We start from the raw sequence: 14036 nt of genomic DNA, 5'->3' as shown, positions 1-14036 counted from the left end.
ATCAAGATCTATTTGTAAAGTAAGTAGATTGAACATTACTAACAATATATGGACAGTTAAAATCTTCACTACTATGACACATAACTAATATAATCTTCTCTTACAGAATCATCATTGCAGGTGTCAAATTTGCAAGTCACCTTCTCATCTAGCCATGGACTGTCCTTTTATTTATTCAAAGTGTAGAAGCTGTGATGGGACGCGCCGATTTTGGATTGCAAAAACTGATGATGTTGAAAATGGAAGAATGTTTCTAAGGTGTTTGAATTACCCAAAGTGCGATGAGTTTCAATGGTTTGACAAAGCTGTTGAACTAGCAGAATCAAGAGAAAACCACAAGGGCTAATGCAAGCCTATTGATGGGTTTGATGGGTGCTATATGAAGGGAAAGAAATATGACGAAAGAGAAGATGAACCAATGAAGATGGTCCTTGACACCGAGATTCTAGACGATGTCTTCGAAGATATTCGAGAAAGGCTCAAAGGTTCCGCAATTGTTGAAAAAGGATGGCTTACTAAATAGGAGATCATTTTAAACAAAAGTGCTCAATTACCATGTTTTAGTATGTTTTAATTTAAAGTTTGAAATCTAATGTAATAGATTATTTAGGAATGAAATAAATAGAGCATTCGTAACCCATTTATAAACGATACCGGCATAGTATATTTATCAAAATCCAATGCCGGAATTATGCAAAACTATGCAAGAGTAAGAAAATCAGAATTACGGCGTAGATTCAATAATTTCTTTAATGTCGGAACTACCCATAATCTACACAGAAACTTGGTCATTTTCATCCATTGTGCCCGGCATGGTTTTGGAGTAAATTGTTCCGTGCTGGTACAAATGGTGGCATAGACTTTAAATTGCTTTTAATGCCGGAACCAATACCGGTGCTGGAACTTAAACATTTGAATGCCGACGCTTCTCGTGTAAAGAAAACTTACAGAAATAACATTTTACTAGAAATCTAAACATGTTCAACATAAACCAAACAAATAAAAAGTTCACCAAAAACACAACTATAGAGTTCAAAAAAGTTAGAAATTGTTCAAAACATAACAACCACCATCCAAATAACGAAACACAACTATAGAGTTCATCACTTGGTCTTTTGCTTCTTGGAAACGGGCACCTTCCTTGTTTCCCCAAACAAAGTTCTTTCACTTGGGTCTTCAATTTTATCAAGCTTTTCCACGACTTCCTTCATTTCTTCAAGTGATAGCACCTCTCCTTCCTCTTACTTGTAACCTAACATCTTCTTCAACTTGCCAAGCCGACGCCGCTAGTTTCATACATACAACACATAATTAGTATATATATGCTAATATAAAATTATGTGTACATTAAACGAGTAAGAAATTAACAATACTTACTAGCAATCCAACGGTCTTATTAAGTTGGGTCATCGTAGGTGGTGCCTCTATAAGAGTTGGAACGGGAGGGTTTTTATGGGGTGGAACTTCGACGTCTTCCAGGCGCACGGCAAAAGGATGTGACCATTCCAAGTAATTACCAATGTAGGCGGGATCGGCTTCATCACCGTTGATTACAAGCTCCTAATTACTAGTATCTACCAAACGACGCGGTTCTCTATCCCTCCAATGTGTTGGTTCTCTGGAATTGGATCATACTCTACTCTCAACCTTGTGGAACTTGTCATGGACACAGAAAGGTCAAGTTGATACCTTTCAGTAGAGGCTGTCATGAAGGAGGGTAATTGCTTGTACCCAAGCTGACGCATCACACTTCGAGGATCAACCATAACGCATCCCTTTGGGTGGAACAAAGGCCCATTGTAAAATGCAACGTTATGAAACCTCAAATATTGGCGGTTTTCTCTAGCCTCCTTGTAAGGATCGAACACAACATCTTTGTTAGTCATTGCGTCCAGAGCCAATCTCATTTATGTCAGTCGATGATTGTTACCGGGCTTCGGATGGCTGTTGAACTCGTATTTATTGGCTCTAGGCTCCTCGGGGTCATCGACGGGAATAAACTTCAAGAAGGGGTTGTCCTTGAACAATGTTGGAAAATGTTCATAATCCCACACCTATACAAATGTTAAATGATACATATAAAAATCAGCAAATTTTGTTTCTAAATTCATGATAAGGGTACATGTGTACAATATAAATAAGAACATAAGTTTAAAAACAAAAATACCTGGAGTAGAGTGAAATTCCCAACAAATTGGTTTGCAACCGCCTTAAAGGCCCTTCTCATTTCCGTCATCAAATGTGTCATCGCCACGGTGCCCCATGAATAGGTAAAGACCTCTTCCAACAGATCCAAGTACTGAAGGTAGTTTGCACTATCCCTATTGCTACTAGTGTCAGGGAATACCCTAGTGCCCAAGATGAATAACAGGTATGCAGCGGCTGTATAACGAATCTGTGCGGAGTCTCATCCATCCTTCAAACTTCTTTCCTTTGTATTTTCAAACTTCTCCTTAAGCATGGTCAGCTTGATGGTCTTTGTCCTACTAATCTTAGATACATAGAAGCTTTCCACGGAAGTTTTGTAGTCCCAACCAAATAACTTGTTAGTAAGCTCGTGCAACTTCGTCCATTCTAGCTCAAAAGAATGATTATCTCATTCTGCAATTGATTTGCCGGTAACACTCAAGCCTAGAATGTTATGAGCATCATCAGGGATCAAGGTCATCTCTCCAAATGGGAAGTGCATGGTATCAGTTTCACCATGATACCTTTCGACGAACCAATTGACTGTCACCATATCTGGCTTCACATAATTTTCAACCAAAGGATATAGAACAGAATCCTTTACTATTGCTTGGACCTCTTCATGCTCCTTAGACAAATCCCAATGAGTTTCGGCTTAGTTTCGGAAAACACGCACAACCTTCTTATGATCCTACAATTAGGAGATAATACGATTAGGAGATTTTGCATAAATACAGAACAATACAAATGCATGAGATATAAATTCTTACATAGGTCTGATATATAGTACGAACCCACGAGTCCTCATATCCAAATAGATACCCGGATCATGAGAAGATGCGCCCAAAATTCTACCACCATCAAGGTCAGGTATCATGTCATCAACATGAGGAAGGTGCAAACCTTTAACTTTTACTTTGCCTTTCCCCTTGCCTTGTGTGGGTTGTTGACTTGGACCACCTTGTTCCACTACTCCCTGGCTTTGGTTTTCTAATTGAGTTGGATCAATCTCATTATCTTCCTCCTCACTTTCCTCTTCATCTTGCTCATCTTCCTCCTCAACAGCTCCGGTAGATTCACAGATTACGATTTTACTACGATCACGACCACTCTCCCAAATTGCCCCTCTTGTATCAACACCCAAACGCTTTTTGTTTTTCCCTCGAGAAGGCAGAGACTGAGGAGTATCAAGACCATCCTTCCTTCTTTTCTTAGTGACAACATCTTTAGCTTTTCCTTTGTTAGCCTCGTTTGCTTTAGCTTCCTTTGCTATAAATCTATTTCAAAAGAAGCACGAAATAAATATAAGATAACTAACTTTCATTTCTAATGCCAGCATAGATACACCGCATTACGGCATAGAATCATCACTACCGGCATACTGAAAAAAGTATCGCACATGCCGGGAGCTAATACCGGCATTGACAAGTAATTTTCGAGGATGCTGGTACACTTTAGGAAGTTCCTGGATATAAAAATACCAGTACCGGCAGATAAGGAAAATAAAAACTCATGCCGGGAACTAATACCGCCATTGACAAAAAATTGTCGAGGATGCCGGTACTCTTTCGGAAGTTCCTGGATACCAAAAGTCCAGTACCGGCATGGAATCTAACCTAAAACGTATACCGGTACCAGTAACAAAATCCTAGGGTTTTCTGTTTATTAGAAGCTCACTACCGGCGTATTCGTAAAAGTTCAAATCAATGCCGGTACTTGGTTCCGAAGTGGTCTTCAACCTAAATAGAATGTTGAAACTATGTTCTGGTGTGGTATTCAACCTAAATTAAATGCCAGGAGACACTACCGGTGTGGTCTTCATCCTAGATCGAATGTCGGTACTTATTTACGATGTGGGTCTCATTCTAAATTGAATGCCGGAAATACTGAAACTCAACTGTTTCACTAAGGGTCTCGCGATTTTAACCTAAACCCATAGCTACAAATCGATTGAAACACTAATTAAACAGTTTTAAATGACTTACCTTCTCACATAAGCCATATTTCTGAGTAGTTGATCGTCTGATAACTCTTGTTCTTCGTGTTCTTGCTCTTGAGCAATCAAAGCAAGCCTTTTCTCTAATTTCTGTTGAGCAATCGATTTTGATTTCGATTGGGCATATGATTTATTTCGTGGAGGCATTCTTATGGGTTAGTTTTAATCGACGAAGAAATTTTTGATTTAACAGTTAATCGTAGAGTATATGAAGAACGATGAAGAAGAGGAGAGGAAGATGGAAGATTTTTTTTTTCCAAAACCTAAACCTAACACACGAGTATGCCGGTACTCAAATGGGGGATAACTGATTTTGTGTTTGGTTTTGATTTTAAGTTTTTTATTTTGTGGGAAGGGTATAACAGTCTTTTCATAATGTTTTTTAATTAATGAAAGGGTGTTTTAGTATTTTCGCCCAAAAAACACCCCTTAGCAGACACCTTTGGTTGGGGGAAGTAATTCATATCCCCCAATTAGTTTTGATATCCCCCGATCTCGCGTTCATATAAAATATAATTTGAAAGTGAAAATAATAATCTTTAAAAAATGTGATATGGAGAATAAGAAATTAATTATCAAATATTTAAGGGAAGTTTTGGTCATTTATAAAATATAATAGGGATATAGAAGAAAATTCATACATCAAAATTAAGTGGGACCAAAGCTTATGCTTTTATAACTTTTAAAAGCTCCTCTCCCTTAACTTTTAAAAGTTTGGGAATTTTGGAAGTGCTTTGGGTTAAAAGTACTTTGAAAATATTTTACTAAACAATAATATGAAGAATAATTACTATATTTGTATTTTGAAAGGGCTTTTTGAAAAAAATAAGCATTACCAAACCCAACCTTAATGTTACTTATCATTTTGTTTCTGTAGTATTGGTTATATTATTATTTTCATATTTTGGTTCCCACAATTAAAGACAACCCAGGTTTAGAAGGATGAATGGCCCAAGATGAAGGTATTCAACAAGGATGAATTTGATATAGTTCAAGAAGATTTAGGTAGAAACTCAAGATCCACCTCTCATAAGCAAGCAAACCTTAAATCAATAGAAAGAACAACATGACAACCATGGGAGGGAAGTGTGCATTCCAATTATGAAGCCGTCAATCGTAGTTTGAAGTTATCAAGAGGAAGATATGTTTTCTTGAACATCGAAAACAAAAAAGGTTATAGGTGCTTGGGGGAGAGATATTTGCACCAAGTTACCCGGGAAATTTCCATTCCTCATAATCCACCTCCACAAGCATACGTGCGAGATATAAAATAAGATTCCTACAATGAATGCCAAGGTTGAGAGAGTTGTGAGAACCATTACACAATCACATATGTTGAAGACTATGTGGGTTGGTGGACGAAAGTCTCGGTTGGGTTATACAAAGATATATAAATCGACTCCGAAATCCAAAGCAAGTTGATTAGGAAGCGAAATTGCGATGACATAGCTTCAATATCACATGATCTACCCACTATTCTATATCCTCCTCCTATGCAAGTAAGATCATATGCATATGCAACAGATGAGAGTGATTGCTCACTAAAAATAGATAGTGAGATGTTACGAAGACAACTTCAAGATTAAGAAAGACAACTTCAAGAGTTGAAAAGAGAAAATGAATTACTACGAAACAATTTCAATTCTCAACCATGTTATGATCCGATGACATGCAGTCCTTCTTATCAAGATTTTTATGGCACTAATTCTTCACAAATTGCTGATGAAACTCAAGTTTCCCAATCACTTGAGAACAACCAAGCTTCCAACATGACTATAAATGATATTATGGACATGATAGGCAATGCATCAAATGTTGTTTTGTGAACTTGTTTTTTAAGATGCATTTTGTGTATGGTGAAGTTGTTTTATTTTCTAAACATGTAGTCTTGGTTTAAAGGATTTTTTTTTTTGTATGGTGAAATTGTTTATTATCATTTTCTTTATACTTAAGTTTATGTTTGAGTATCAATGTCACTAATATTTCTGGTTATAAATATATTTTTTGTATTCATGTGGTTTTAGATATTTTTCTTGTATGATTATCAATTTACTAATTTTCTAAAACATTTTGTTTAGGTACAATGCGCGATTCACTTGAAATTGTCATTCATGGACGTCGAAAGAGGAGAGCACAGGGGATGCAGACAATTAGAGTGGGAATGTTATTGTGGCAATTTGAGCGACTGTTGCGCAAACTGCAGATTTTTTGTTCTTCTACTATTGCCTCTGGACCTACTTGTATGAAAAGTATACCAAACAATGTCGGAATCATTTTTTTTTTTGTGTGAAAGATATATTTCTGTAGGTTCCAGATTGGTTGAGTTTGCTCAATTCCATTATGCGTTGAATCCTAGGGAGCAATTTGAGTGACTGTTGCGCAAACTGAATATTTTTTGTTCTTCTAATGTTGCCTTTGGACCTACTTGTATGAAAAGTATACCAAAAAATAGTGGAATTTCAAAAAACAAAATTTTGGGTATGAAAGTTATACTTGTCTAGATTCCAGATTTGTTGAGATTTCTAAATTCCATTATGTATTGAATCCTATGGAGCAATTTGAGCGACTGTTGCGCAAACTGAAAATTCTGTCAGAATATTTGGAAAATATAACAACCTTCTTTCAATTAAACCTTGCAACATAAAAAAACAAAACATGAACTCAAAAAACAACAAATACTACCACTTACTCTCTACTTTGTTGACTCGCGTTCTTCTCAAATATCTCTTGAATTTTCTTTTCAAGCCATTCTCGCCCGCCCGGAGATAAATTAGACTAATTGGCCATTATCACTCTTTCATCGCGCTCTTTTAGTTTATCTTTCCTTCATTGCTCGATCATTTCATTCTTTTATATTATTTGTTGCGCTTGAGCGGCTTCTTGTTCTTTGAGATAGTTTATGAATTTGTCATTGCTTTCGCTAAAGATAGATTCAACCGAATCGGAAGTGGCATTGTATTTTGCTTGTTTTTCGGCTTTGAGATTTTTTTGCCGGGTCCCCTTTGATTCTTAGTTTGATCATCATTGGTATTATTTGTACGAGTACCGCCTTCCATCTCATCATTGTTGTCAACATCTTCAACTATGATCAGTGGGGTTGCGGTCCACCGGTGAATTTTGTGTAATCATAACCTGGTTCGTATTTGTATAATTCATAGCAGGCATCAAGATTGAATGATTTCTTATAAATCCTCAAGTACGCAATCCGAGCATGAATCATCGACGATGCAAACATATAAAATTAATCCAAATTCTTAATAACAAACATAAGTAAAACAACAAATTGAAATACCTACTAGGTCTTCGGGCCCCAAACACTCTTCCCTCCATAGAGTTTTTCGAGAACTCCGGCAAATTGTTTCACATCTTTTTTAATTGGACATATCCGGTTTTCTAAACTATCTTTTTCTCTACCATTTGGATTACCTTTTGCCTTCTCTACAAATAAAGGAATAATTCGATTCCAATATTTGTTTCTCGCTTGGCTTACACCTACACCATCACCCGTAATTACAAGATGTGCTTCACAAAGTGCCATATCTTTCTCTGTGGTATAAGTAATTTGTTGCTTTCTAGTTTTTTTCGTCTTTGAGGTAGACATAGTTGTAAAGAAAGAAAATGGGTAGAAGAATCGAGAAGAAGAAAAGTAGTTGGTGTGAACTTGGTGTTGTGAATGTTGGTAAATATAGTGGAAAAATAGAGTCGTTAGTTGCATAACGGTCATTTTTGTTTTTGAAAAATTATGTACGGCGGCTGATGTTATGCCTCATGTGTTCAAAATTACTACAAACGGCTAATGATTTGCCATTTTTCTATTTTTTCTTTATGAGCGGCTGAAGTTCAGCCGTATATATGCTGCAAACGGCACACTTCAACCATTCGGTGAAGACTTTCCAGCGCTCACTCGTTTGAATGAGTGTATGAGTGATTCAAGGGGAAAGTGCACCTATCACTGCCCACAAATGGCATCAAATTAGATAAAATGGAATGAGACTCAGACAAATTGAATGAGAATTCTTACTCCATAACCCTTGCGCTAATGGTGAAGGCCAGAAACACCTACAACACAGACAATAAAAATATAAACCCATGATATGCAATGTTGCACCGGCCTTAACCATAGGTTCAGTCCATGGCGTTTCCTAAGCTGTTCCATTGACCTTGACAAAGTTGTGGTCAACAGAGTGTCGGAGAGGTATATCCTCGCAGGAGCATGGTATTGGGCCAATGGCATCGGCTTGCACCGTGCTGATGTGGAAGAAGTTGAAACGATGAGTGAGGAGGAGTAGGAGCCGAGGAGGTAGTGTCATGATTCTTTCATAACACCACCACCTAATATACTAATTTTAAAGACCTCTTCTCTTCTCTTCCTCAGTTCCTCTCAAAACATACATAATTCGTGTTTTTTCCATTTCAGTCCTTTCCATCCCCATTCACGAAGAAACCCACAGACCTGTTCCAGAGATCATCACGAGTTAACCGTCGCTGTTCTCCACTAATCCAATCAGCCTCTCCGCCCCGCTCTCTCTGCATTTCTAGGGTTTTCTTCATTAGCTCCACCTGAATCAGGTACATATTTCGACTCTCTTTTATATATTATCAGAATCTCTTCGAAATTTAAGACAAATTCTCTTTATATAACTTGATCCGTATCTTTCTATTTGTACGGATCATTCTAATTTACAAATTTAGACACCTTAATTGGTTTTTCAATGATTTTAAATTGTAATTCTGATGCGTATCAGAGAAGAAATATTCTGGGGATGTGCTGTTCACTTGTTAATTTTTGTAATTTAGGGCTCTTTTGGTCAAACTTTTGATTTGTTGAGTAATGTATTGTGGATTTGTTTGTTGTTTACGCAGAAAATTCTCCAGTGGTTTTGTGATTGTTTTCGTGGGACTCTGGGCATTTTTCAAAGAATGAGTCTTCGTTAGTTTGGGAGTAGTTTTGAATTTGAATTTGATTTTGAGATAAATAAGGTGGTTTGTGTTTTGATTGTAGAGATGAGTGTGGTTGGGTTTGATATTGGGAACGAGAATTGTGTAATTTCTGCTGCAAAACACCGGGGAATTGACGTTTTATTGAATGAAGAATCCAATCGTGAAACACCAGCTGTGGTGTCGTTTGGTGAGAAACAGCGGTTCATGGGAGCAGCTGGGGTTGCTTCAGCGATGATGCACCCTAAATCTACAATATCTCAAGTTAAGAGATTGATTGGTTTGAATTTCAGTGAGCCAGATATTCAAAATGAACTCCGGGTTTTTCCTTTCAAGACTTCAGAAGGTCCGGATGGTGGGATTTTGATTCATCTACAATATTTGAGTGAGAGCCTGACACTAACTCCGATTCAGATATTGGCAATGCTCTTCTCGCATTTGAAAGAGATAGCAGAGAAAAATCTGGAAACAGCTGTTTCAGACTGTGTGATTGGTATTCCGTCGTATTTCTCAGATTTGCAGAGACATGCTTATTTGAATGCTGCAGAGATAGCTGGATTGAAAACATTAAGATTGATGCATGATGGTACTGCCACGGCTCTTGGGTACGGGATTTACAGGACGGATTCATCTGAATCCGGTCCTACTCATGTTGTTTTTATTGACATAGGTCATTGTGACACTCAAGTTACAGTTGCATCCTTTGAGGCTGGCCAGATGAAGATTTTATCTCATGCGTTTGACAAAAGCTTGGGTGGTAGAGACTTTGATGAGGTTTTGTTCAATTATTTCGCTGTACAGTTTAAGGAGCAGTACCACATCGATGTCTATTCTAATGCGAGGGCTTGTATTAGACTTAGGACAGCGTGTGAGAAGCTAAAGAAGGTCCTAAGTGCAAATGCTGAGGCTCCTCTGAATATTGAGTGCTTAATGGATGAGAAGGATGTGAAAGGTTTTATTAAGAGAGAAGAGTTTGAAAAGCTGTCGATGGGTTTGTTGGAGAGGATGAGGCTCCCTTGTAATAAAGCTTTGGTGGATGCTGGTCTGACGCTAGACATGATCAATTCGGTTGAGCTTGTTGGATCTGGGTCTCGGGTACCAGCTATTACGCGAATGCTGACTTCTTTCTTTAACAGAGAGCCTCGCAGAACGCTGAATGCAAGCGAATGTGTTGCGCGTGGATGTGCTCTTCAGTGTGCTATGCTTAGTCCAACATTCAGAGTTAGAGATTATGAGGTCCGATTTTGATATAGTTTATAAGTTTTCACTTCTGCCATCCGTAGATTATCATTGGTTTACTTATGAAACTACTGGCAGACCTCTATTTTTTAGTCATTCGTTGTGTCAATGTAGTGTGTATTATTTCAATTCATTTTCAGTTAATCCATGGCACTCCCATCTTGTTATTTCATGCTATAAATTAACATTCATTTACATTTGCAGGTTCAAGATTCATTTCCTTTTTCCATTGGATTCTCAACGGAGGAAGGTCCTGTTTGCACTCTGTCAAATGGGATGCTGTTCCCCAAAGGTCAACCAGTTCCAAGTATGAAAGTTTTAACTGTTCATCGATCTAGCACATTTCGACTGGAAGCATTCTATGCTGATCAAAATGAATTACCTTCTGGTGTTTCTCCTCAAATTAGCTGTTTCACGGTATCGTTCTCTCATATATACTTCGTCGAGTCGCTGCTGTACACTGAACTGTTGTTGATCAAGTGTTTTACCATATCATTCTTGCGATGTATCGATGATGTGTCGCGTTTTGATTTATTTTCACATCTGAATAGCAGTGTGGACAGTATATCGTATCATTTAATTTTCTCGCATGCAGTTCTTTGTCAGATGCTTGAAATTAAGTAGTATGTTTTTCTCTTTTACGACCTTCTCAGCTGACGAGTGGAATATCTTCTTAGTTCGTCTTCCACCACTTTAACACAATTAATTTCCGTTGTACGCAGATTGGCCCTTTCCAAGTTTCCCATACCGAAAAAGCTAAAGTTAAAGTCAGGGTTCAGTTAAATATTCATGGGATTGTTTCTTTAGAATCAGCATGCGTGAGTAGACTTTCTTTCTGCATTGTATCTAAGCAATTAGTTTTTTTATCTTTTTAAATTTCTCTACCAATTTTCTTACCTTTGCAACTCCAACCCAATTATCCTTCTTCTTCAGTTGGTAGAGGAACAGGTAGACGATTCTGCCACCAGAGGCAACAGGCATTCGAGCGTAGACAAGGTGGAACCTGGCAATACTTCTCGAGTTTCTTCTGATGCTGTACATAGTCATGCTGAAGATGGTAGCTCGCTGCAGCCTGAATCTTCACCTATGTCCTCTGTAAGTTCCAAAGACAGCCATCATTCATACCTCATTCAGCTGCCAGTTATTTCATGGAACTAATGTGGTATCCGTACAATCCAAGCATGTAAAAGTTAATCATATCAGTGTTGAAATGAGAAGAGAGAGACACATCCTCTATCACCTTATAAGAATAGGTTTACATGGTAATGATATATGATAAGTGTATAGTCCACAATTGACATGTCATTTGGCACTCAGTCCCATTTTTTGGAGATTCAGGTTGTTAGGTCTACTACTCCAATCATGCAAGTTAACCATCTTCTTAGCTATCTGATAGATATATTTCTTAAGGTCTGGTATTCAGTACTGTCGTCATGGTTGTCACAGATCTCCTCAAGTTCTCCTTGTATATTGTGTGTGTGTTTCCTGAAACCATATACAAATGACAATGTATGGGTACACACGAATTATATAAGTTTTTCAGCTGACCTCAAGTATCTGGCTTAGGTTTATACTAGTATCATGATTATGACTTAGAAACCAGAAACTCTTGCATGGCCGAATGCAATGTAATAAAGGTACATTTAATGTAGGGAAAAACTTACAGTACCAACATTGTTTTCAGAGTGACGGGACTAGGAAAAAAAGGTCATCTAGACGGCTTGAGATACCAGTTAGTGAGAACGTGTATGGTGGGATGACCAAGGCTGATGTATTGAAAGCTCAAGAAAGAGAAGTTCAACTGACACAGCAGGATAGAATCATGGAACAAACGAAAGACAGGAAAAACGCCCTGGAATCTTATGTTTATGACACCCGTAATAAGGTACAACTTTTTCTCCGTGCCTTCGTGTCCTCCTCCACATCGTGATTTACATTGGAATTTGGCTGCTATTAAGATAAACTGTTGAATTTGAGTACTAGAAGTTTAATGCGAAAGTGTTAAGTTAAATCTCTCTCCAGATTCCATACTTAGTGTAACCAGTCTGTGTTAGATGTGGTTATGGCTGAGTTTCACTTCTAAAACTCTCATCACCAGCTGAACAGGGTTTGTCTCAGCCAAGTCATGTAGACTACTTCGTCTTTGTTTATTTAAAGCTTTTGAAACTAACACGATTACTTTTTTCTGTAGCTTTTCAATACGTATAAGAGCTTCGCAACAGATTCAGAGCGAGAAGGGATCTCTACAAACTTACAGCAGACAGAGGAATGGCTGTACGAGGATGGGGATGATGAGTCTGAAAGAGTATATACTGGAAAACTGGAGGATCTTAAAAAGGTAAGGCTTTTACCATTTGCGAAATTTGTTTTTCCAACTGTTTGCTTCTTTTATCCTTCTCCTTGTCCTGAATTCAAAATATTTTGTGTGGTCGACTATAGTTGGTGGATCCTATTGAAAGTCGATACAAGGATGAAGAAGCTAGAGCCCAGGCTACAAGGGATTTGTTGAAGTGCATTGTGGAGTACAGGATGGCTGTCAAGTCACTTCCTACTTGTGATAGAGATGTGGTAGCCAGCCTTATTTGATTGATTAACATATTTATTTATTTATTGAGATTATCGGGTTATCATTTATGTTCTCCTTGTGTTTGCAGGTCATTAATGAGTGCAACAAAGCAGAGCAGTGGCTCAGGGATAGAACTCAACAGCAGGATTCGTTACCCAAGAACACCGATCCGCTACTGTGGTCAAATGAAATCAAGGCAAAGGCAGAGGCTCTAGACATGTAATCCTTTCACTGCTCACATCACTGATTGGACTTTGCGTAATCTTTGGTTCTACCTGTCTAATAGAATATGATAGACCACCATTGTCCATTTCAACATCTAGGACAAAAAAGAGCAGACTGAGCATATGCAGTGCCTGATCTAGTTCTATGGCACTTTAAGCGGTTGGATGATTCTAAGATTCTACCGAAACCGAGTCCAAAAAGAAGTTTATTCTTGTCAATTACTGAAATTGATTTTGTTGACCTGCTTGGTCACCTGTAAGGTCAATTAAACCCCACAAGGCAAACAGTGAAAGCTGCAATAAGTAACCATGCTGGCATGAAGTTGACCTACATCATGCACGGGTTAACTAAATCATGCACACACACACACACATTGGTTTATTCTGACAGCCCTCCCCATTAGGTTGATTTTCCACCTGCATCATTGCTGGCTAATGCCTTCTTGTTTTTGTTATTATCAGGACGTGTAAACACATTCTGAGATCAAAGGCTTCCCCTCCAAGGCCAGAAGACAACCAAGGCCCGGATGTACCACATACAGCTGATAACATGCACACGGATTAAGGTGGTGGTGCCACCACTCTTCCCTTAGTAAATTCTCTTGCCCTTTTCCGTTGACATAAATACTAGTGATTGTTACATTCATATTTTTGTAAACACTGTTGAGATAAAACACTAACCAGTTGATATTGATATTTCACCTGCGGTTGCTTGTTTGAAATCAAGATTTTGGCCTTGCTATGGCTCTTTATATGATGCAGGAAATGTACATGCCTGTTGTTAGAATCATATCATTGAGGGCAATTAGTCTATCAATAAAATTTTTCTCTTTTTGGGCACTATAATATTCCTAACATTAGGGTAAGAAAAGGTAGAATCAGATTT

At 38.0% G+C, this 14036-nt stretch overlaps 1 protein-coding gene across 2 annotated transcripts; it reads left to right on the top strand.

Moving 5' to 3' along the window:
- The first annotated feature begins 8482 nt into the window (after positions 1–8482).
- Positions 8483–13990, top strand: LOC113287942 (heat shock 70 kDa protein 16-like). 2 transcript variants are annotated; one of them, XM_026536831.1, is made up of 10 exons: positions 8483–8752; positions 9186–10357; positions 10565–10777; positions 11083–11178; positions 11294–11455; positions 12045–12245; positions 12552–12698; positions 12800–12928; positions 13015–13145; positions 13613–13990. In XM_026536831.1, the coding sequence occupies exons 2-10, from the start codon at positions 9188–9190 to the stop codon at positions 13713–13715; spliced, it is 2352 nt and encodes a 783-aa protein (XP_026392616.1). In that variant the 5' UTR covers positions 8483–8752; positions 9186–9187; the 3' UTR covers positions 13716–13990. The 2 variants fall into 2 exon arrangements, with proteins under 2 accessions (XP_026392616.1, XP_026392615.1); XM_026536830.1 differs by having other exon boundaries at positions 8484–8752; positions 9047–10357.
- Positions 13991–14036: the final 46 nt, after the last annotated feature.

This window comes from Papaver somniferum, chromosome 6 (assembly GCF_003573695.1).
Source record: "Papaver somniferum cultivar HN1 chromosome 6, ASM357369v1, whole genome shotgun sequence".
Classification (NCBI taxonomy): domain Eukaryota; kingdom Viridiplantae; phylum Streptophyta; class Magnoliopsida; order Ranunculales; family Papaveraceae; genus Papaver; species Papaver somniferum.
Note: the sequence above shows the minus strand (reverse complement) of the source record. Positions and strands in the feature narration are given on the sequence as shown.